The sequence below is a fragment of the Ricinus communis genome, chromosome 6 (assembly GCF_019578655.1).
Source record: "Ricinus communis isolate WT05 ecotype wild-type chromosome 6, ASM1957865v1, whole genome shotgun sequence".
Lineage (NCBI taxonomy): Eukaryota > Viridiplantae > Streptophyta > Magnoliopsida > Malpighiales > Euphorbiaceae > Ricinus > Ricinus communis.
The window spans coordinates 22,181,048-22,203,240 of NC_063261.1; the positions used below are offsets into that span (position 1 = coordinate 22,181,048).

At 30.7% G+C, this 22,193-nt stretch overlaps 2 protein-coding genes across 6 annotated transcripts; both read right to left on the bottom strand.

Annotated features, from left to right (window-relative positions):
- Positions 1-292: 292 nt before the first annotated feature.
- LOC8270455 lies at positions 293-4,777 on the bottom strand. 2 transcript variants are annotated; one of them, XM_048375374.1, is made up of 5 exons: positions 4,525-4,777; positions 2,198-3,415; positions 2,011-2,106; positions 1,505-1,642; positions 293-918 (listed from the first exon to the last, which is right to left on the bottom strand). In XM_048375374.1, exons 2-5 carry the CDS (start codon positions 2,219-2,221, stop codon positions 538-540), a joined length of 639 nt encoding a protein of 212 aa, XP_048231331.1. In that variant the 5' UTR covers positions 2,222-3,415; positions 4,525-4,777; the 3' UTR covers positions 293-537. The 2 variants fall into 2 exon arrangements, with proteins under 2 accessions (XP_048231331.1, XP_002526881.1); XM_002526835.3 differs by having other exon boundaries at positions 4,484-4,776.
- A 3,372-nt stretch (positions 4,778-8,149) lies between these two features.
- LOC8270453 (auxin transporter-like protein 2) lies at positions 8,150-13,598 on the bottom strand. Of its 4 annotated transcripts, XM_048376022.1 has the most exons (10): positions 13,181-13,598; positions 12,888-12,961; positions 12,492-12,694; positions 12,187-12,372; positions 11,890-12,002; positions 11,600-11,783; positions 11,345-11,442; positions 9,959-10,166; positions 9,567-9,824; positions 8,150-8,685 (listed from the first exon to the last, which is right to left on the bottom strand). In XM_048376022.1, exons 3-10 carry the CDS (start codon positions 12,663-12,665, stop codon positions 8,488-8,490), a joined length of 1,419 nt encoding a protein of 472 aa, XP_048231979.1. In that variant the 5' UTR covers positions 12,666-12,694; positions 12,888-12,961; positions 13,181-13,598; the 3' UTR covers positions 8,150-8,487. The 4 variants fall into 4 exon arrangements, with proteins under 4 accessions (XP_048231979.1, XP_015579477.1, XP_002526879.1 ...); XM_015723991.3 differs by lacking the exon at positions 12,888-12,961 and having other exon boundaries at positions 12,962-13,598; XM_002526833.4 differs by having other exon boundaries at positions 12,888-13,598.
- Positions 13,599-22,193: the final 8,595 nt, after the last annotated feature.

The window sequence follows — 22,193 nt, forward strand, 5'->3', positions numbered from 1 at the left end:
ATAATTAATAGCTTAATGTGGTCTTGCTAGAATAAACTTGAACATAAATACATCCCTTTATGCTTGTAACTTATATACACATTGTAGCCTGTCAATAAACAAACCAAATAAGAAGAGGATTACTAATCCTAATTAGAAGTGACTTGGAATTTCCTACTAATTAAACCTTCTCTATTTAGGAGTAGAAAAGGGAATCATCCGTTTTCTGTCCTTTTTAAGAATGAAATTCCTATAAGAATTAAGTCAATGAAACAATCCTAATTAAGCCAAGCCGAATATTTAAAAAAAAAAATTGAAGAACTTCAAAGGCTAGCTAACATTATCAAAGCTCATAGCCTCATATCCCTATTTTTAAGCCCTTTCAGAGTAGACCTGCACAGATGCCTGGATCTCTAACAATTCCTCCTTTACAAACACAAAATATTGGTCAAGAACTATACCAAGTTAAACCCTTTTGATCTTTACGGATGTTTGTGGTAAGAGTAGCATTGCATTAATAATTACAATATGTGAACAGCTTGAGATGTTGAACATAAATCAAGGCGGACGTGAAGTTGCTGAGACTAGATTTACTAGGTCAGGCTCTTCCTCATCATCACTGCTAAGCCACCCATAACAAGGTTTACGCCTTTGAGCTGGACGAGACTCCACAGGTGGCGGAGAAAATAGCTGCGGAGAGCTGACTCCTGCTGAAATCTCAGAGGAGGGAAGCTTTCTTTCAAGCTTGACTTGAGATGTTTCACCTTTCAAAGAGCATGGAACAGCATTTGCTCCTGGTGTGGTGTTGATGCTTGGAGTGTGGACTACCATGGCATGCTTCTTTTGCGGTGGGGATTCAATGCTTGGTGATTGAACTCGCTTGTAATGATCAGAAGGGTAGTGAACTTGTGCTTTAGCTTTCTCTTCGATTATTTCATCCTTCAAAAAAAATGGAACGGAATCCAATTTGCAGCATTAGAATAATTGTTGAACCAATAGTACTAGGGTTAAGTTTGGCACAGCTGCGCACAAGACCCAAATTGCCAAACCTCAAATATTGGCAAGGGCTTCATTTCTTAGTATCCTCGACAAGTTGTGTGCACAACTGGCAAACAACTATCCAAATCTCCCTCTATTTTCAATTCAATAAATCATCTACTGTATATTACAAACATAGATTTGAATAGGCAAAAGTGATCATTTATAAAACTTGTACGACATCTACAAGTGAGCCTGGAGGATATGGAAAGGACAGTCAATTTTAGGCATACATTGTTCAAAAAGCAAAAAAATGGGACATACTGAAATGCTTCCAACAGTTTGAATCATCTATAAGACAAACTGGCCGAGTAATTTCTAGTTACATATTCACTTGCACCATGTCGAAGACATGATTGCATAGAAACACTAAATTCATTCTGTTTAAAAGCTTCAGTTTTTCTTTCTATTTTTCTTTTCTCATTTGCCTTAATGTTCTCTGCAATAAAACAGAACAACTATACTAAAAGGCTAAATTAGTTTTTACCTTTGAACTTCCGTTCTCCAGCATCTTTGGTCCATCATCTTCCCTCTCAGGTTTCTCTAATTCCTCAAGAATGGACTCAATAACAAGTCTGTAAGAGTTCTCTTCAAGAAAAGGCCAGCCTTCATCTCCACCATAAGCCTGTCAAAACATCAATAACAATACATTAAAAATAATGCCAAAATTTCAAAGTTTGGAACTTTTGAAAAAAATCAAAAGAATTCCAAGTTTCCCTTTCTGAGATTTTCTCTGCAAACATATAAAGCAAAACAAGACTTGCACAATCATATCAAACTTCTTTCCACAATGCCCAGATGACAAAATGTTCAAAAATTTTATTCTTTCCTTAATGACCAAACAAGAGGCTAATACACACTCAGACAAACAAAGCTTCTTTTTTTTTTTTTTCTCGGAAAGCGGCTTTCTTCTTTTTCATTTGTGGACATTTTCTCGGCATTCAAACCAACATTTTCAAAACCCAATTTGATTTTGATATTGAAAGTGATAACCTTGAGAAGACTTTGAACAGTTTTTCGAATCAAATCTGGAGAAAAGCCCATTGGACGAAGAGCATCTAGTGCAGCATCAATACGTTTAAGACCCACCTGTAATAGATATTAACAAAAAACCTCAAGGGAGAGAAATAGTAGTGAGAAAGAGAAGGAGAATGAAAGGAAAAAAATTGCAACTTTATACCTTCGGAGCTCTTCTTGGAGGCATTTTATTTGCCGTTTCAAATTTCTCTGTGACCAAACAAAAATTTTCACGTACTGAGTATGTGTTCGTGAATTTTGGGCTTATGTACTCAAGGGAGCTAGGATCCTGTATGGCTAGTGGGTCAAGTTACAAGTTACTTATAATATATTTTCTTTTCTTTTTATTGTTTTATTTTAGGAGAAGAGTATATAGATTTGCTGGAATAAAGTTCAATTTGGCAACTTGGTTCAATTTAGTGTTTTTTATTTTCAGAATTATGGATTCTTTAGTCAAAATTTTTGCATATTTAATTCAAAATTAATCTTGTTTTAGAAAGAAAAAATATAAAAGAGTGAGTCACTCTTGTAATAATATTTAAAAGTTATTATAATTTTGCTACAATTTATATAATTAAGCAAATGCTGGGGCTAAATATTTATTCCTAAATTTGTTCTTCTTTTTCAGTCAACAACGAAGGATATTGATTGAAAAGAATGAGAAGATACATCATGCAAAGAGTATTCTCTCAAGTTCTGCTGGGATTATAGACATCCAAGAACTATGAAATAAAGCCAAATCAGAATTAGCAACCCAATGAGCTGCAGCATTACAAGCACGACTAATGTAACTAAACGAGCACAGAGAGAAACGTCTGGATAGGAGCTTTATCTCCTCAATAACTGCTTTAATTTCCCAAGGAATCTCCTTGGTGTGGATTGTAAGACGCTGAATAACCACTAAGGAGTCAAATTCACAAGTAACTTTATCCATGTTAAGGGAGCTTGCAAATCTGACTGCGTCCTTGAGAGCAAAGCCTCCGAGACAAGAACAGAAGAACAAAATCTCTGACGAAGACGGCCACCAAAAGGTTTACCACTAAAGTTCTGCACACAGAATCCAACCTTGCTTTATTTAATGCATGGTGAAAGAGGCATCTGAGTTAAGCTTGAAAACAGCTTGCGAGGGAGGCTGCCAGGTTCTCCTAGTGTTAGCAGCACTCCTTCTTTGTACGTTGGGCGAGTTCATACTGGACAGGACCCTTTCCTCAGCTTCCACAAACAGCTCCTGGAATTTCAGAGCTTTGTCCACAGTTGTGAAAGGGTCGATACGGGACCTTCGAAGGATGAAATCATTATGGCTTTTCCATATGGCTCAGCATATATGGGCTAATCTGGGAGCTTGATCTTGCACGATCGCAAAGCAGCAACCCACCAATATCTGAAATTAAAAGAAGAGTCAAAATCAATTCTAATGCCAAAAAGAGAGTGAAACCAAGAGGCCCTTGCATGGCTGCACTCAAATAACATTTTGTGCCTCAAGGTTTCAGCCCCCATTCGTGCTCCTATCTAAATGATCCCATTGATTTTGAGCAAATTAAGAAATATAATTATTTCTCATAAGTTAAATATATGTTTGATTTGGGATAAGAAAAAATTAACAATTAAATAGTTAACCTTAACCTCCATTATTTTTGTCTGATATATGACTCGATTATGTTGAAAAGAATTAAAAATAAAAGAAAAATTAGATTGTTACTTATTATGAATTAATTTAAATAATCTTAAGACTTCTGATTCTGAAGTCATCGTAGAATCCTTATGATTCACTAGTTGATTCTAGCTATGACTAATTCAGGATTCTCTCTCTTTGGTTCAGATAAACTATCCTCTTCCATAGTGTGCTTCCTTTGATAGATATTCATTTAAATTTAAGGGTCTGACTTGACTTATGAAGTTATTTATGAATGAATTTAACAGGAAAAGTCCAGTTTAGTTCAGGTTCATTAACAGCTGAATATGGCAGCACTAGTGTCAACAATCGTCAAAGGCGGCGATTGTGCATTGCAAGGAAATTTCTACCATCCTCTTCTTCAAATTCAATGGTGTGATTTATTCCTTCTAGCGGCATTTCTCAAAGTTTCTTTGGATTTTTGGCCCATTTTGGAGCACCACCATTCTACCTACTGTCAATGCTTGGGAGATTACTGCAAAAACAAGCAATGGTGAGCCTTTTTTTTTTCCTTTTCCTTCTATGGTTGTATGAATCTTTTTGTTCAGTTGGGCTCAGACTGGAGTGCAAACTCTGAAACTCTCTGGAAACCATAAGCTCATTAATCAAATGATTTTTTTTTTTTTTATTGTTTTGTATAATAGACACTATAACTGCAATTAATATTTTAGGATTGATTCATAATCTGCAGGAAAAGAGTGCAAGAATAGTAGTGAAATGGAGAAAAATAAGGAAGCAAGAGAAGCAAACCAAGAAGTAGCATTTTGAAGGGTATACCTCAAAACCCTCACTTTTATCAGCTTAGAAATTATTCTGACCTTGTAAGAAAGAGTGTGATAGCTTCATGGGATTCGATTTTCAGAGAAACTGTAGATCAAATCCAATCTTTACAAGGAAATGATTTCTGGGTGAGAGCCAAAGAGCTGTGGAAAACCATGGAGGAGGAGGTTAAAGATCAAGGCAGAGAATCACAGAGCTGAGAAGAGTAGGCTTGATTTTCTGATTGAGCAAATAGAAAAGTAGTAGAAAAGGGTATTTGGAGAAGGTAAAAATTCTCTCATTTCTGGCTGCTGTACATGACTCCTTAAATATAGGAGCAAATATAGAAAATGACAAAACCTATTAGTTGTACAGGATAAGAATAAAAGGAGCCAGTACATTGGACACCTCACAAAAGAAACAAAATGAATAACTGAGTAACAAACCTATTCTACAGGAATGACAACACAATACAACTATAATTACAAAAAAATAACAGTAGAGGAATTAAAGAATAAATGAAAATGTGACACATATTAACACTGATTTTGAACTCGTAAGAAAATGATAAGGAAAGAACAAGAGGACATGCAGTAGCTCAAGTTGCACACATGGAAAAAGAGTTTCCAAATTTTAAAGGAGCATTTGCCAAATTAGCAATGGAGACACTCTAATTTGATATTTGCTGTGGTCTATGCATTGCATGTAATTATTTGTTATCCAGCGAAGGAATGCCGGGAACCACTATAGGCACTTAGCGCCTCCAGGCTGAGATCTCAAGTTTGACATCTTTTTTTTCCAAAATATAGTAGTTCATTTCTCACTTTATAAAAGAATTTCCTTCTTCCCTCTAACCTAATACACTAACATGCTAAGAATGCTAGGTTAGTATTGATTTCAAGCTTTAATATTATGAAGCTTACAATACTTTGACCGAAATGTGATGTGTTAAATTAGAAAATGTTTTCAACAATATGGTTGTGAGAATGTGCTTTCAGAATATTACTATCTAACATTTATTTTTGTTGGTAATGTTCATTATTCAATTCAAATCAATGTGGTATTCTAAGCAGAGATTACTCCATTTATTTGAGCATTAGAAAAAACATAGCATTTCCCTTATTCCCTAGTGACATTCTTTTTAGCTTGGTGAGATCAGAAATTTTGCCACCTACTCTTAAATCTGGTTTCAACTTACCAACAGGTTAATAGACCAAATACCCCACCTTACCAATAGGTTAAGAGACCAAATACCTAGTGAGAAATGCTCCTCAAGTTAGAAATTTGCTTTGCTTCTCTTGAAAACCATCAAGTAGACCATCTATTCAACATAATATTGGTGTGGGTCCGTGAGCCCAAAAGGACATTCTTCTGAACCCAATACCTAGTCACTCCCCATGACCCAAAGGGCCATTATTAACAAATCTTTAGCTTCTTCAAACATTTTTCTTGGAAGCCCACATCTGAAACCAGATTGGCATAGCAACAGAAACCACAGGCTACAGCTACAGAGAATCAAAAGCCCAAGAAGCCTTCTGTGTATACTACTACTACCAGACCATGTAAAGTGAAGGTCTCAATTTCAAATTCTCAAGTCAAAATTCAACTGGTTTGTTCAATGAGCATTATGAATAAAAGTGAACATGATAATAGCACTATCATGAGATAGAACTTTGTCTATTTAGCACAGTGTGTAATTGAGTTCACTTTTGTTAATACTTTTGAACATGTGGAACAGGGCAAGCTAAGGATTAAAAGCAAAAACGAATACAAAAAGATTGGAAAAATTTTTCTGAGACCTGCATTGCCTTGGCCCTCTATCTTTCCCTTAAAGCGTGTTTCCTTAAAACACTTTTTATAAAGTAGCTGATTTTCCATCAACTTTAATCTTGCAAATGGAATGGAAAGTGAAAGGAGGCATATATATGCGTGTTTGTCTTTAGAAACAAAACTATTGGTATGACATGAAAAGAACAAAGAAAAATTATCCACTTTTTCTATGTGTATTTGAAAGAGTTAGTTCCCTTTCTTGTCAAAAGAACAAGTATTTTTGTACATGTTAATATTCATGCCTTTAAGACCTTTTTCTTAAAATTTATGGGAGGACCGGACTCGACTACATAATATGAATAGTCATCTGTTTACATTTGTTATAAAGACAAAAGCTCATCTAATGCATAAAAGATGATCCGAATATGAGACTTCTCACTCCTAAAAGCAAACGTCTGTACCATTTGAATTAACATCAAATATGCCATTAAAACCATTGTTAAGGCTGGTCTCCCAATGTCATTTCGATGATTGATAACTTAATTTATAAAACAGAATAGATGTTTATTTACAATAAACCATTTTTGTAAAATTTCTTGGTAATTGCTAATTTTGGAAATTGTTCTTTTCCTTTTTTGTTTTATTTAGCTAAAAGATTCCACGACAATTGATTAGTTTAGTCCATTAAAATATCAGTGCTGAACTTTAAAATGTAGTTAAGATTCAGTGAACACAAATCTAAGAATACCAAATACATTCACATATTTGTGAACCAACAAAATGCACTTGAATATTTTCTTGCTTTGTTATAAACCATCCGCATCCAAGGCCCTTTGCCAATAATATATGCTTTGACAGGTCAATTTTATGGAAAGTTGGCTATTTTCTTGTTGCACCTGAGATGTATATTCTAAATAGGGATAATCATTAAAAAAAAAAAAAGTGCATGTGCTTTTGTTTTTCAACAAGTTTTAATTTTTCAGAAATGTTTTCTAATGATTTTTAATTTTTTAAAAAAGAAATATACAGTTATAAATTATAATAAAAAAATCTTCGTTAAAAGAATTTGGATTCGCAATGATTCAAAAAGATCAACCATTATTATCATGTTATTTATGTCTGATATTTACGTGTAGAGCTTAACAACTCATAATATCATTATTTAATAGTTAAATTGATCTTATCAAATTAATGACTTTTTGAACTGCAATTTGACAGTTAAATAATTAAGTTAAAAGTTGTTAAATTCTATATTCCTAATGGCAGATATAGACAACATAACAATAATAGCTAATCGAAATGAAAATATCTAAATCCTTACGAATCAAAACTTTTCTGGTAAAATATTTTTTTTTATAATATGATTTATCTATCAAAATAAATAAATTCTTAATATATATTTATTAATTTTAAATAATTAATTATGTCAATTATCCAATATCATGTATGAAATGCTCGTGCAATATATACTTCATGCATTCGTTACCATATATATATATACACTTAGTCCAGTTATTGCCGTATATACATTTGGTGTAACTAATAATTAGCCATTTGATATTATCACTGGGAATAAAGAATTCCAATCTTATTTTCAATAGAGCAGCAAAAGGACACATCCAAAACAGGCAATTGATGGAGTGGATAGAATAATAAAGGAATCCAGAAGAGCCAGTCAAAGTGGATATAGGCATTATTAGTTAAAATTATATGTTTTGGATTCACATGCAACGAGTACTTAGAGATGCGGTAGGCAATGTGCAGAGCATGTGAAGAATACTATCTATTGCCCTCACAAGTTTTCTCATAAGCAAAGATGATTCTGATATATAAAATGGGAGACACAATCCACTACACTTGCCTCTGCTACAGATTCTCAAAGATTTTAAACAAGTAACAAACGGGGCACTTCAATAATAAAAGTCTAAGATTTTCATGAAAAGTAGTTCGAACTTTCAATACTCTGGATAATTACATTTGCTAATTCTGAATTGTATTCATTTCACAGCATAGAGAAATTTGAAACATTGCTATGATACTAATTTAACCAAACATGAACATTCACAAATCACCTACTCTTATAAAAATGTTGAAACAAAACCCAATATATATATATATATATATATATAGAGAGAGAGAGAGAGAGAGAGAGGAGAAGATGGCGGTGGTGGTGTCTCCCTTCTGTATAATACATAAAAAAAGAGAATGTAAATGCTTGGAGAAGGGTTTCAATGATGAGTCCATAACTCTGATCAGTGGTGCTTCGCACCGGGGCACTGGTAGCACTTGGCAAAGAGACCAAATGTGTCAACCTGCCTTATAAAATTGGTCATGCTAGCCCACCCTCCTAATCCAAAACCAACTACAAGTACCCATATCGCTATAAATGCATTGACTAGATACATGGCTGTCCAACTTGGGAGGAAGAATGGTGGCTTCTCTGCTGCATTCTGCAATTTGCAAAAATTACTTGAATCAATTTTGGAATGTTACAGTTTCAAAGTCCTTTTACTAAGATAAGAGTTTTTGAATACAGAATCCATTTTCAGCTTACTAAGATAGAGTATGAAGACACAGTCCATTTTCAACTTGCTAGTGTATGTTAGTAGGAATAAGATAGACTACCTAAGCAGGGGTCAATAGTACATAGAGTTGGCATGCCAGCTATTGCCAAGATATGGCTAGTACAAAGAGTATAAGTATGAGTGTACCACATAACTGAATGAAAATGAGGTGCCACCAACCTCATCTTGTCACATAAGTTTCCAAATTCCAGCCATTAAATCACACTTGTGGGGCTAGAAATTGTAAGTCACTTCCAAAGGCCAAGCTAAGGTATCTAATCTTAGTTGGAAACATTCATGAAACTTTTATGCTTATGGTTAGGAATTAAAATACCTATTAAATACTTAATTCAACCCAAATTAATTGATGTACTAATTGGCCAGCAATAAACTAATACCTTTATCGAGTGCATGCCTGCCTCGTAATACAAGAGGTCGGTTTCAAATCTTGGCAACCCCTAAAGAAACATGGTAATGGCTTCTCTATGCGCTAAAATTAGGCTGAAATTACTGATTAGGATGAGAATCAGACTTGTTGTGGTGATCACTAACTCGAGTAGAGTATTTCCACTAAAGAAGATACACCTATCAGAATCTGTATCTATCACATTATTTTGGTCACCAAGGCTACTATAATAAAGGGAGACATATAGTAATAGATTGGCAACTTGGTGGTAGTATTAGACAATGCCAGCCATATGTATATAGTACGTGTATTAGGTAGAGATGATGAAGATAAAAGGTGGAGAGAAGAATGGACCATTTACCTGTCGAGCAGAGGCAGAGCGGTAAGTGAGCATATGAGCTAAAGAAGGGATGATGTAGACGGTGAAGCTGACCAAAAGAGCCCCCACTGCTGAATTAATGGGTCCAAAGAAAGGAAATATAATTGCAAAGAACCATATTGGTATTACTACAGGTAACCGGGTTAATGCCCTCAAAAATATGCTCTTTGTATCGTGCATTCCAACTACCTTCTCCCATACAAAATACAATGGTGTACAAGCAAATCCAAATGTTATAAACTGCAATTCACATAGCAAGAATGCAATATCAGTATTAATTAATCATATCAATTCTGATGATCTTAGTACACTTAAGTTAAGTCGTAAAACATGCTAATCCATAAAACTGTGTAATGAGAGAGATGTGCTAGAACCTGATGGATGAGCATGAGGATAACTGCGGCATCACGCCAGCCGGAATGAGGAAGTAGCGAAAAGGCATTCGAGTGAGTGAGCAGTTGATCACCGAATGCCCAGTAGACAGCAGTAGCCGATGGGATTGTTAAGGTGAAAACGTACAGGGTGGCAAGGAGATATATGTACTTGAATTTCTGAGGTTTCCACATTGCATGCATAATTTCCCTATAGTCAATGATGCCAAAATCAGTGATAATTAATTCATTACAAAGTAACAATCTTTTGAAGTTTCTTTCCTTTATTTGTTTTTCAAAAAAGAAATTATAATTCCCTTCAATCATAAATCAGAACCAATATTAAACAGACTGAAAATTTTACTGTATGACATAAAAAATATGACCCCATTTTTGAAAGTGACAACCCAACTCCATAGAGGCGAATCAATTAAATTGTCACCACAAAAAGAAAATAATGTCAACACGAAAGGAAGAAAAAATCCGTTTTGAAAGCGACTACTATCTAATTTCAATATTATAGCTTTGGGTTTCAAGACTATGATTCAATAAGATCTTAAGCATGATTGAAATGGACTTATGACCATATGATCAGAGCGAATATTTTCAAATCAGACAATTATAGAATTATACGTATATTTGTATTAAATTATTCATATAAACACATTTTTTATCTGTGTTCTAAACATATGATGGTCGCCTCGGATTATTCTTAAGTACAGCAATTAAGATCACAATTCTATGCTAAACAGTTGGATAAGTAAGAAAACTTTGTGATGCAATTTCCATGTGACAAGATTTTGGTAACATGAGTGATGTATACTATGAATTAACATATAAACATGGTCCCATGAAATATTTAATTACTTAGATGGCATGGCAATTACATATGGTAGAAATTAACAACATAAGGGGTTTGATTTGGCAATTTGGTGGAAATAAGATATGTGGAAGACCCATGAGGAAAATAAAAGAAAAAATGGTAAAACACATTTAATTTTCCAGTCAAAATACCTTATTTAGGTGCAACTTATGGCTAACTACCAAATCTTGATTGCCAGCAAATTGTACAATAATTTTTTGACTACAATATATGGTAGAGGCATGGAAGACCAGACCAGATCAGAAAATATTTATTTCTTTTTGGCATTATAGTTATGGATGGGAACCCAAATACTGGTCGGCTCAAAAAATTTCCTTAGTACCTTCAAAGCATTAATGGATTGGTTTCACATACTTGTCTTCACTCATAGACCTACAAATGGCATTAAAAGCTTGCAAATAGCCTAGATGTTCCTTCTTTTTCTTTTTGAAAAACCTATTTTTACTTTGTAGAACATAGTAATATAGCATTTAGGGAAAAAAAATATTAAAGAAAGAAAGACTTACACAGTGACAGCATGACCTCCAAAAGTATAGAGAATATTGGTGGCGCCTGTGAAATAAAGAACCAATTTTTTTGGGCCTGAGTGGGTTACACCTTCAACCTGTAAAATAAGATTGAAAATTTAGAACAAATATAAAAGACCCAAATAAAAAAAAAAAAATCAAATCCAATGGATGGTGAATAAAGAAGAGGCATATGAGGAAAGATCAGGGCCATTGATGTAGATATATTCTTAACATTAAACATTATACACTAACCTGGCCGTGAACAATGGCTGCGATTGTCAAGTACCAAGCAGTATAAGTGGTCATTCCAAGTCCAAGAAAAGACCAAATTCTGTAATTATGAAATGAGGGTATGAATACAGTAGTGGCACAGCAAGCTCCAAAGATATATGTCCATGTCCTCTTGTCCAATTTGTCATTTATATAGTAGATATTGCTGTAATCGTCACAACAAACAATTCTAATCAGAAAAAACAATCCAAGCTCATTTGTTAATAGGCTCTAGAAATTCAGAAAAAATTAACTAGAAAAAATAAACTGACCTTGCACAGGCTATAAGTTGTATAACAGAACCAAAGAGGAGAAAAGTGCAGTTAAAGGCCAAGCCAACAGCTTTCCAGGTTGGACCAAGTAAACCATCAAGCACTTCAAACCACTGCAGATTGAAAGTTGAGAAAAGCAAAAATGATTGTCCTCAGGACCATTCTTTTTCTTTTTTAATGCTAGAATGACATTGGAAAAATAATACATAAAAACAAAACTCTTATTTCAATTTTTTTTATTACAAAAAAGATTAAAAAGAAAAACACGTATTCTGGGATTGTTCTTGGAGAGTTAACCTGTATGACATGGTTCTTGAAGTTGACATTCTCTTTCTCCTTTCTGCTACGGTACTCTATATAGAGAACACTGATGAGATAAGCAGTCCAGCTCCCAAGAATACCATAAAACACCTGTAAAATTATCCCTGAAAGCATCCCCATTTGTGAGAAAGAGTAGGGCAGTGTTAACAGCACCTGAGCCACCTGTTAAGAAACAGACGGGAAAAAAGAAGAAGAAGAAGAACATAAAATTCTCTTAGTTAAAAAAATGTACAAAGAACTGAAACAGTAAAACTTGTAGTCAAATTATGAACTGCGTTTACCTGATTTGAAGCACAACTAAACCAGGCATCATACACAGAGCCACCATGCCAAAGAAGACTTTTGACACTAAAAATAGAGTGATCTTCCCCCTCTTCTTCTTTCTCTGTTCCATGCTCATCAGTCTCATTAAACCTAGATACCATTTCTTCCTCTGCTTGCTTTTGAGATAACATTTTGATTTCTCTTTTCCTTCACTACAGATCTAAAACAAGAAATGAAACAATATCAAGAATCAAGATTTTGAACTAAACCCAGAAACCAAAACCAAAAAGAAAACACAGAATCAAGAACCTGCAAGAGTAAGGAAAAAAAAGAAGAATTGTTCTTGAATTTAGAAAATCTTTCCCCTTGGTTTTTATAATGGGAAAGCTAGACAGGAAAATATTCCACTATACCTTTTATATTGACAAATGTATGACAGTCCTGCAAATCTGCTGTTTCTTGTAACTTTCTATTATGAAGTTTATACCTTTTTAAGAAGAAGAAGTCAGTGAATTGAGTCTACACCAAAACGGCTGTTACAGCTTTTCTTTAATATTGTATGTAAGCTGCAGTGTAGAGTAGAGTGGTGACAGACAGAGAGAGTCGGAGAGTATTTAAACACTCTCTGTCAAGAAACAAAGAAAATCCTCACAATTCCAAGATTGTCAGTGCATTAAATTGTTTTAGTGTTATTATACAAACTCACCCAAATACCCTTTTCTCTTAAATGCTGCTTTTCACCTAAAAGAAGCTCTGCCACTGTCAAAATCCGATGGGTATATATATAATAACTTGTTTAGATACAAAACAAACAGAAAGTGTAATTATAATTAAAGGGGAAAAGAAAGGAAAGGAAAGAAAAGGAAACTTTGGGCAAGCAACAACAAAGAAAGATATCTGTCAAAAAAAGAAAAGAAACACCTGAAAAGAAGGCAAAAGAAGAAGAGAAAAAAGAAATAATAGCTTTGAGTTACAGTGTTCTTGAGAAGAAAAACAAAATTGTATGTTTAGCAGTAGCAGATATTGCATGCAGCACTGCAGAGGTAAGAGCAGAGAGGGGCTTTAGCTTCTAGTGTCTAAGCTCTGTACTTTTGTTTATTTGGGTTTTGGTGGTTTTCGTTTTAGCTTACTATGATACCCTTTTTAAATAAGTTTGGTACAGATCCAAATCTAAGGAAAAACAAAAAAAATTAATATAATCTTTTTAACCAAAAAACAAGGAATTAGATTTTAATTTTTTATTTTCACTCATAATAAGTTCCATTTCCAGTCTTCGCAATGTCTCTGCGACAGTCAGCACCGAAAGAAATTTGTCTCACGAACGGTGTCGTTTTCAGCCGGAAAAACTAAAACTAATGACATTTTTGCATAATATATTTAATATGCGGACAGCAATAGTTAATATTTTATGTTTAAATATTAAATGTATATGACATTATTAATTATTTAATATTAATAAATGTATTACTCGTTATTGGCTTTATACATTGAGCGAAATAAATATTCTGAATTAGTAAATATATTTTTCTAATATATTTTTACCTGTCGCTGTCATTTAGTAGGCTTGCTCAAAAGAGGGATGGGTAGGGTTGATCGGACGATTTCACAATCTACTTTTTATTTTTCTTAAATTAGCCTTGTCATTTAACTTAATGTAATTTAAAATAAAAATAAAAATTATGACATCTTATAAAAAATAACAGTTTAAAATATTTTTAAATTTCCTTTTAATAAAATTTTAATATTTTAAAATTTTGTTAATACAATAAATGTAAAAATTATGTTAAAAAAACTAATTATCTAAATGGCTATATGTGTCAAATTAAAACTAAAAATATATTTAATATACTTGCGGTCTTTTGAACTGAATTTTTTTTGTATTTCTACGCACGAAGCGAATAGGCCCCGTGCGTTAGTCTCGGGACGGAGCAAAGAAAAACTAGAAGAATTATTCATTTGAATCGACGAGATTTTTTAACCCCAGGTAGGGGAGTGTTCCATCTTAAAGAAAAACACCTGCGCGATCAGAAGTGGACGAAGAGAAAACGAGAATGTTAGTTTGAGTAACGCAAACATATTAAGAATTATTATAAAAATTAACTTAATAGTTTATATAATTTAAATATCATTTTCTAAGATAAAGGTATTACTTAATTAGGGAAATTACTAAAGTTAATTAACACACATCTTTATCATATCTACATGCCAAAACTAGTAATACATATTAGAAAATGCTTATCATATACACGTATATGTATGGAATTAGAGTTAGATTAACAATAATTGGTGCTATTGAGGAACGAATGCATGTACACTTAATCTAAAATATTTAACCCATTAATTAGATGAGTAAGCAAAACATAAATAGGTAGAGTTAGATTTAGTGGGATTATCAAGTATCAACCGCAAATAGCATAGTAAACCTATTATGTATAAATTACTTTATGTAGTTAGTTTCCCATTCATACTTGTAATGATAGTGGTATATATTGTCTGCCTACCACCACACATAGGATAGATAAGGTTTTAAATCAACTTTATAATATATGATATCTTTGAAACCAAAACATTATACTCTCTAAGGAGTTGTCTATAGGTAATTACTTACACGAAAAGTATGAAATATATATGTATTATATAGTTAGTTAAAGAATTGGTTACAATCTCCATCTTGCCACCATTCATTTGTTGAACCAACAAGGCAAAAACAAAGAGACAGCATATACATTGTGTGATATTAATTTGTCGATTATCTACAAAATTAAAATAGAACAGCCGTACCCGTTAATAAATAATCCCGATTTATATTTTTATTTGTAAAAGTTCACAATAATAATAATAATAATAATAATAATAATAAAAAGTGGGTGATTTGGTAATTAATTTTTACCTATTTACTACCATTTTTGTTGGGTAGACCACTTTGCAGAAGGGTAGGTCCAGATTAATCGATGATGCCAACTTACAAGTTAGTACGAGTCTTACCATCCATGGATCAACTCTAGAAAAGGCAACAAAAATAAAGTAAAATTAAATAAAAGTATCTATTAGTGCTGATTATGTATTCAAATTTAATTAAGAAAAGAACTTGCATGACAATGATGTGACTGATTAACGAGAAAATAAAATTAAAAATAACGTATAAAGAAGAAGAAGATGAACAAAGTAGTCAAACACCGTAGTATGGTATCCAACAATTTAATTGGCTTTGAGAATAATTAAATATTTAATGTAATTTAGATTTGATTTGTTAAAATTGTTTTATTAGGAGATTTCAATATGTTTGTGAATCACGCGTGATTTGTCCTTTTTAATCACATATAAGCTTTCCACTACTAACTCATCAGATGGCGTCAGAAAATGTTAACGGACAATCAATAATAAAAATTGTTAAAGTTAACAGAGTTAGTATTTTCTAAAAATTATATATATATTTTTTAAAAATATTAAAATTAAAAATAATTAAAGATATAATTATAATAAAATGCAACTTAGAGTCAAAATTTATGAAAACTTTATGAAAATATTTAGGGTTTTTTTAATAATATCTTAGAAATTCTGATTCTTGATTGAATTTTGTTTTTCAGAAAAAAGTTATATTAGTTATAGTGTGCGATGATACAAAGAATAGCATTAGATATTGAATTTTGGATTTGGATTCATTCATAATGAGTAAGCAAATCCAGGTTATTCAAAATAATTTAAATTCAATTAAGTAAAATTAGAGATAATTATATTTAATAATCTTATAATGCAGACATTGAATAAAAGAAACTTATTAAAATTAAAATTGTTAGTACTTATTAGTTTTAAGTTGGTTTTGATGACATAATCTATTCTTTAAAATTAAAAATTTTAACATTTAAAGTTAGTTTAATAATATATTATATATTTTATTTAATAGTTTCAATTAAGTCAAAAATCACTTAAAATGATAAGTAAAATTATTAAGTTAAAATTTCTACTTAATATTTTCGATATTAGGTTTCTTAAACAAAGAATTGCTAAAATGATTCTTAAAATTTTTAATATATTTTTTAATTTTATAATGACAAGTTAAAAATTCTAAATTTTTAAAATTTTATAACCACCGACTATTGCTTGAACTTTTAAATTTATAATTAAAACTTTAATATTATTAAATTTGTAGTAATAAATCATTCAAGTTAAAATTAACGAATTCAAATTCTCTTATATAAATAAAAGATTACTTTATTATTTTTTATAGTACTTATTTGAAATTTAATAATACTTTTTTAAAAAATATTTATTAGAAATACTATCTTTGTATTATGACTAATTAATATTTTTATGATTTATTTATTATTTTAAAATTATATTTAATAACGTAACATTACATATGTCCAGTTGATATTGAGATTTTCAACTTTTCTGATATTGTTTGTATTATATATATATTTAGGCCTGTTTAGTATCAAATTATATTTGGTTCTTTCTTTCTTTTTTATTATATAAACAATAAAATATTTAATCCTTATAATATAATTTCTAAAAAAAAAAAGGGTTCAATTTCACTATTGAACAAATCATAAAAAGTGTTTTCTTTATAAATATTCTCTCATATTATTTCTTAAAACTACATAGTTAAAATCATTTAAAAACAATAAATTAGAAAAGAAGAAATAGAAATGACAAATAATCAATTATGAGAAGTACATATATTGAATGATGAAACAATTCTCTTGACTTATTAAAAGAAAGTCAAAATGTTTGATGAAAAATTTTGAATGTTGGAAGGAGGGTAAAATAATGGTTTCATTTTTATTTATTTTTTAATTAAAAAAAAGATATAAAATTATGATTAAAAAGAGAGGTGTTGATAACACAGTTTGTGTGAAAAGGACTTCTGATTTAAAAATTGCCAAGAATTTGGTGAACTACTCTGCTTTTTGTTGAGTCAAAAGTTTGAGAGAGCATCCAATCTTTTTCTTCTTCTTGCATATTAATCTCTAAAATTGATTGATAGCGTCATTACCGCCTATTTGCTTATCATCTTTAGTGGATTGAAGGGCCCCTCCTTTCTCTTTTTCTTTTCTCCATTTTTATCTTCTGGTTACTGGTTTACTGCTTCTTCTTCTTCTTCCTTTTCTCTTGCTTAAGAAAATAACATTTTAATTTCACTTTTTTCTATGAACAAATATGCTCTCTGTCTCACTTTATCTCTCACCCTTTACCAATACTTCCTGTGCTAACCTTTTTCTCTTCTTCGTTTTTGCTTATAGGCTTTCTATGTCTCATTTTTTAAAAAGAATTTAAAAAAGAAAAAACAAGATTGAGGAGACGTGTAAAAGATTTTCAGTGATTTGAGTGTGCCTAAAATGCTTGCTTTTTATATTATCACAATTATTGTGGGAAAAATATCAGCGCTTAATATATTAATTTATGATTTTACTTGACATTAATATTATTAAAAAATCATGTAATTATTTTTTGTCACTTTGACAAACCGTGGAATGTCTTTTATGCAGAACGAATTTGATTTTTTATTATTGATATATTTTTTGAGAAAAGAAAATATTCATGAAAATAATTCTTTTCGAAACAAAAATAGATAGTAACCTTTTCTCAAGAAAAAGGAAAAGAGAGAAGAATTAATGTTTCAACTACACGAATCCATTTCAACTTTTGGTTGATTGACCAAAATAGTTTATTTGTTACGTACAATAAAGGAAAGGGATCCAAATCTAATCTCTTACAAAATGAAGGGATGTATATGTTTACGGTTTAATCCTATAAATGCACAATGGACCGAATTATGCAGAAATGACATTTATTGAAATCATTAAAGAACATTAAAATATGGAGCAGTTTGTAAGGATAAGTTTCACTCGCATCCCTAACTTTAACTGTATTTTCCAATAGTTTCTATATTTTAATTTGTTACTTTATATTAATAATAATAAAATTAATTTAACCCGATTTATAAAATTCATTGTAAATATTATGTAATATTATAATTTGACATATATGTTTGAGTTTAAAATCTCGTCTTATAAAATATTATATCATATTTTATATAGTCTTTTTTCAAAATTAAACAGTATTATCAAAATAAAAATGTAAGAAAACACGAAATAAAAAAATAATAGTTTTTAGAAATAAGAATGAGAAACACGTTTAAACTCAAAAATCACATATCAAACTTATCCTACTTTTGATTAAGACAAATCATTTTCTATGAAATAGTGAAATGAATAAAATGTATCTATATAGTATATCATCTTTATAATTTGCCTTTAGAATTTGAACTTTCATCAATAATAAAATAGAAAAAAAAATATAAAAATGGAGTACTTTATAATTTAATATTGTCATAATATGAAGATACACATATGTGGACAAATCTATAGTTACTTTTTATGATGCATGTGTTGTTAATTAAATCTCCCTTTACTTAAAGATGCATAGTTTTCCCATATAATATTAATGTACAAGTTTTCTTAATTAACTTTGAAATGGTGGGAGAACTAATGATTAAAGAGATTAGTCACTGAGTTTATAGGACCCTACATCACCATTAGAAAAGCTTGTAACTAAATGTGAGTTTAATATATGGCCTGCGGCATATAGAATTATTTTCTGGTAATTATAATTATGGTTTTGTTATAGCTGCCAGCATTTTGTAATTATGATAATCCCTACCTAAGCCTCTTTTTTTTTTTAATTATTATATATATATATATATATATATATATATATATATATAGACAGGTAGCGAAACATATTCTTAAGAGTTTTAACGCAACTGCATACTCAAGATTCAAACTTGAAATCTTAATTAAACTAGAATAGACTTTTACCATCTCATCCATGTAATTTATTAATTACTGTTGAAGAATTCAATTGTAATTTGAATTGGGAATTTAAGTTTGAAGGCTTCTGATTTTAAACCTTATTAATGCATTAATCACTTTGTGTCACTTAGTATAAATTGTGTAATGCATTAATTTGTAGCTAATCAGAAAGTGGCTTAATGAGTATTTTTATTAGTAAAAATTTTAAAATGTCCTAAATTTGATTTTTTTTTAAACACTATTTATAAAAATTTATCTTTAATATGTATCCACAATTATTAGATTTTAGAACATAAATATTTATTTAAAATATATGGTTTTTAGGCTCACTGCATACTAGGCTGAACCTATCATTATGATTTTAAATTCATATTAGGCTACAACTATCATCAAGATTGAGATCCACCATAGCTAGCTTGAGGATTCGTTTTAGTTTTAGATACTTAGACCAAACTGTACACCAAAAAAAAGTTGCAGAAATATAAATTTTTTAATTTGGTGATGGATGCAATAATTCATACTTTGCATTAAATTTAGATCTAAATCTTGACACCATTGATTTCATCACAAATTGAACCCAAATGCTAACAAGGTTTGTTTATCAATAGACTATCAATTAAAAATGTAAAACCATAATTTATGTGCAGTTTGAATCTAGTGTTTTCAAATTCTTGACCATATCTAATTAAAAAACTTTGAACTTAAAGAAGATGAAGTTTTTGGAATACAAATCAATTGCACCGAATCTAATATTGATCAAAAGTAAATAAACCCTACATTGATCCCATACAGATCGAAATTGGATAAAGAAACCCTAATTTGTCCTTAAATTGTGCCCTTGTGACCCTAATTACATCAGCATGACAATACTGATCATATAGTGGGTGTTTTTTTCTTTAAAAAAAAAAAAAGAAAGAAATTTCCTTTTATACTTTTGTTATTTTAATTTGTTGGGTATTCCATAATGTAATGAACTAACTAAAAGGTCTCTACCAAGTATGATGATTAGAAGGAACTTGAGAACCCACAGGAAACACAAGTTGAAGAATATTCAATAGGTTATGACAAAGAAATAAGAGATATTATTAATGGGCTTTTGCTAATCTTGAAAAGCTTTCCTTTGGATATATCAGAATAAGTATTAATTATGAGCTAAAATCTTTTCTTTTACATAGCTTATCCTTGGTATTTTATGTCACTATCTCTACTCCTCTCAGCATCTGTATTATTTAGGGTTTGAAACAAGCATCCTAGGAGATGCTTTTCGGGCATCCGATTAAGACTCCACAACTTGCTTTGGTTATTTTCTTTCTTCTCTCAATATTTAGTGGGGTAGAAATCATTATTTGACATATCAATGGCATTCATTCATACCATTACAAATTCCCTAAATTATACCATTAGAACTTCCATAACAACTTTATTCTGACCAAATTTTGCTTTGAGAGATAGGACTTGGAACCTTTGGCTAATTATATGCATGTCCCTCCCAAATAATCCAAAATCTCTAGTAATCATTGAGGGCCACATGAGCCATGAAACTAAAGGTTAAACAATGGAAGTAACCTTTACTCTTATATATTTCTCATTGTATATAGATGAACTTATTTGCTCTTATTTATTATTAGGAGAAGTACTTGTTTAGTCATTTCTTTTTGCATTTGATGGATGAGTATTAAATTTGAAATTACATTTCATTTTCTTTTATTTATGATTAGGAGGAATACTTATTTAATCTTGGTATATGTCACTTTTATTTGTTAAAATCAATTAATATCAGAATAAATCATGTAATGTATTGGGGAGACAAAATTTGACTACTTTACTTATTAAACAAAATAAATATATACATCAAGAGTAGACTAATTTAAATTTAATAATTAAGAAAATTAGAAATGAAAAGCACATTGATTTTCATTAATTAGTTGTGGTGAGAATGTTTGTTTTTCTTCATGTGGAATAAGACCATCATTAATTCCTAGTAGCATGACTATCTAGTAATCACAGCCCTACAAAATACATGATTTGTATGGGTCCTAGGATTTGAGTTATATTACTAAAACTTTAGGTCTTGCACCCAACTATAAAATTGGTTTATATTGTACAAGATCATTCATTAGATAAAACATCAGAATGAAAATACTAGTGATAAAGGCAACGAAACTATTTGGGGATATCCTACTCTTTCTTCATTATTGAAGGTTTAATTAGTGGAGCCAAATTCCATAAATTATATTTGTAATTAGTAGTTAATGGGTCCCAATGTCAAAGAGTTTGGGATGTGTCTGTACTGGGTTTGCCCCCATAAAGGACAAATTGCAATCTGTTTCAGTAAATAATAAGCATGAAGCTATAACTCAGTGCTACAAGAAATTTCAGATAAAAAAAATTAAAAAAATAATTTTCTTAATTATATATATATATATATGCTGTAATAATAATAAAATTAAAATATTTTAATGATTTAAAATTAATAAATATATATTAATCATCTTGAAAGTTAATATACAAAATAAAATTATATAACTATTTAATAATAACACCGAAAAAATCATAAGCGACCCAAATTTAAAAAAGAAAAATCGTCATCTAGAAAATTATGCATTCTTATAATTATGCTCCAATCTCTACTGTTATACCCTTGATTTTCTTTCAGCTCAATAATTTAAATTAAAACCTAATCTAAAATTAGGTACAATACAGTGATTTATTATATGGTTATTACATTTCATTTTGCAGGTTTTATTAAACGTAAACTTTCTATACGTTGTATATACTTTTGATTACTTGATTAGTAATTCTTTTATGCAATTGATAGTTAATGAACTCTTGCATAATTCTATGTCTAAAGAAAATGATTATGTACTTTGGGGTGATTCTCAAGAAACAAATATTTTTTTTAAT

Excerpts from the sequence above, each read along its gene's own strand:
- LOC8270455 (XM_048375374.1), bottom strand. The coding sequence starts at position 2,221 with ATGCCTCCAAGAAGAGCTCCGAAG. Across the intron at positions 2,107-2,197 it reads CTCCAAGAAGAGCTCCGAAG|GTGGGTCTTAAACGTATTGA; the intron begins GTATAAAGTTGC and ends TATCTATTACAG. Across the intron at positions 919-1,504 it reads TGGAGAACGGAAGTTCAAAG|GATGAAATAATCGAAGAGAA; the intron begins GTAAAAACTAAT and ends TTTTTTTTGAAG.
- LOC8270453 (XM_048376022.1), bottom strand. The coding sequence starts at position 12,665 with ATGTTATCTCAAAAGCAAGCAGAGGAAGAAATGGTATCTAGGTTTAAT. Across the intron at positions 12,373-12,491 it reads TTAGTTGTGCTTCAAATCAG|GTGGCTCAGGTGCTGTTAAC; the intron begins GTAAACGCAGTT and ends GTTTCTTAACAG. Across the intron at positions 11,784-11,889 it reads CAACTTATAGCCTGTGCAAG|CAATATCTACTATATAAATG; the intron begins GTCAGTTTATTT and ends TGACGATTACAG.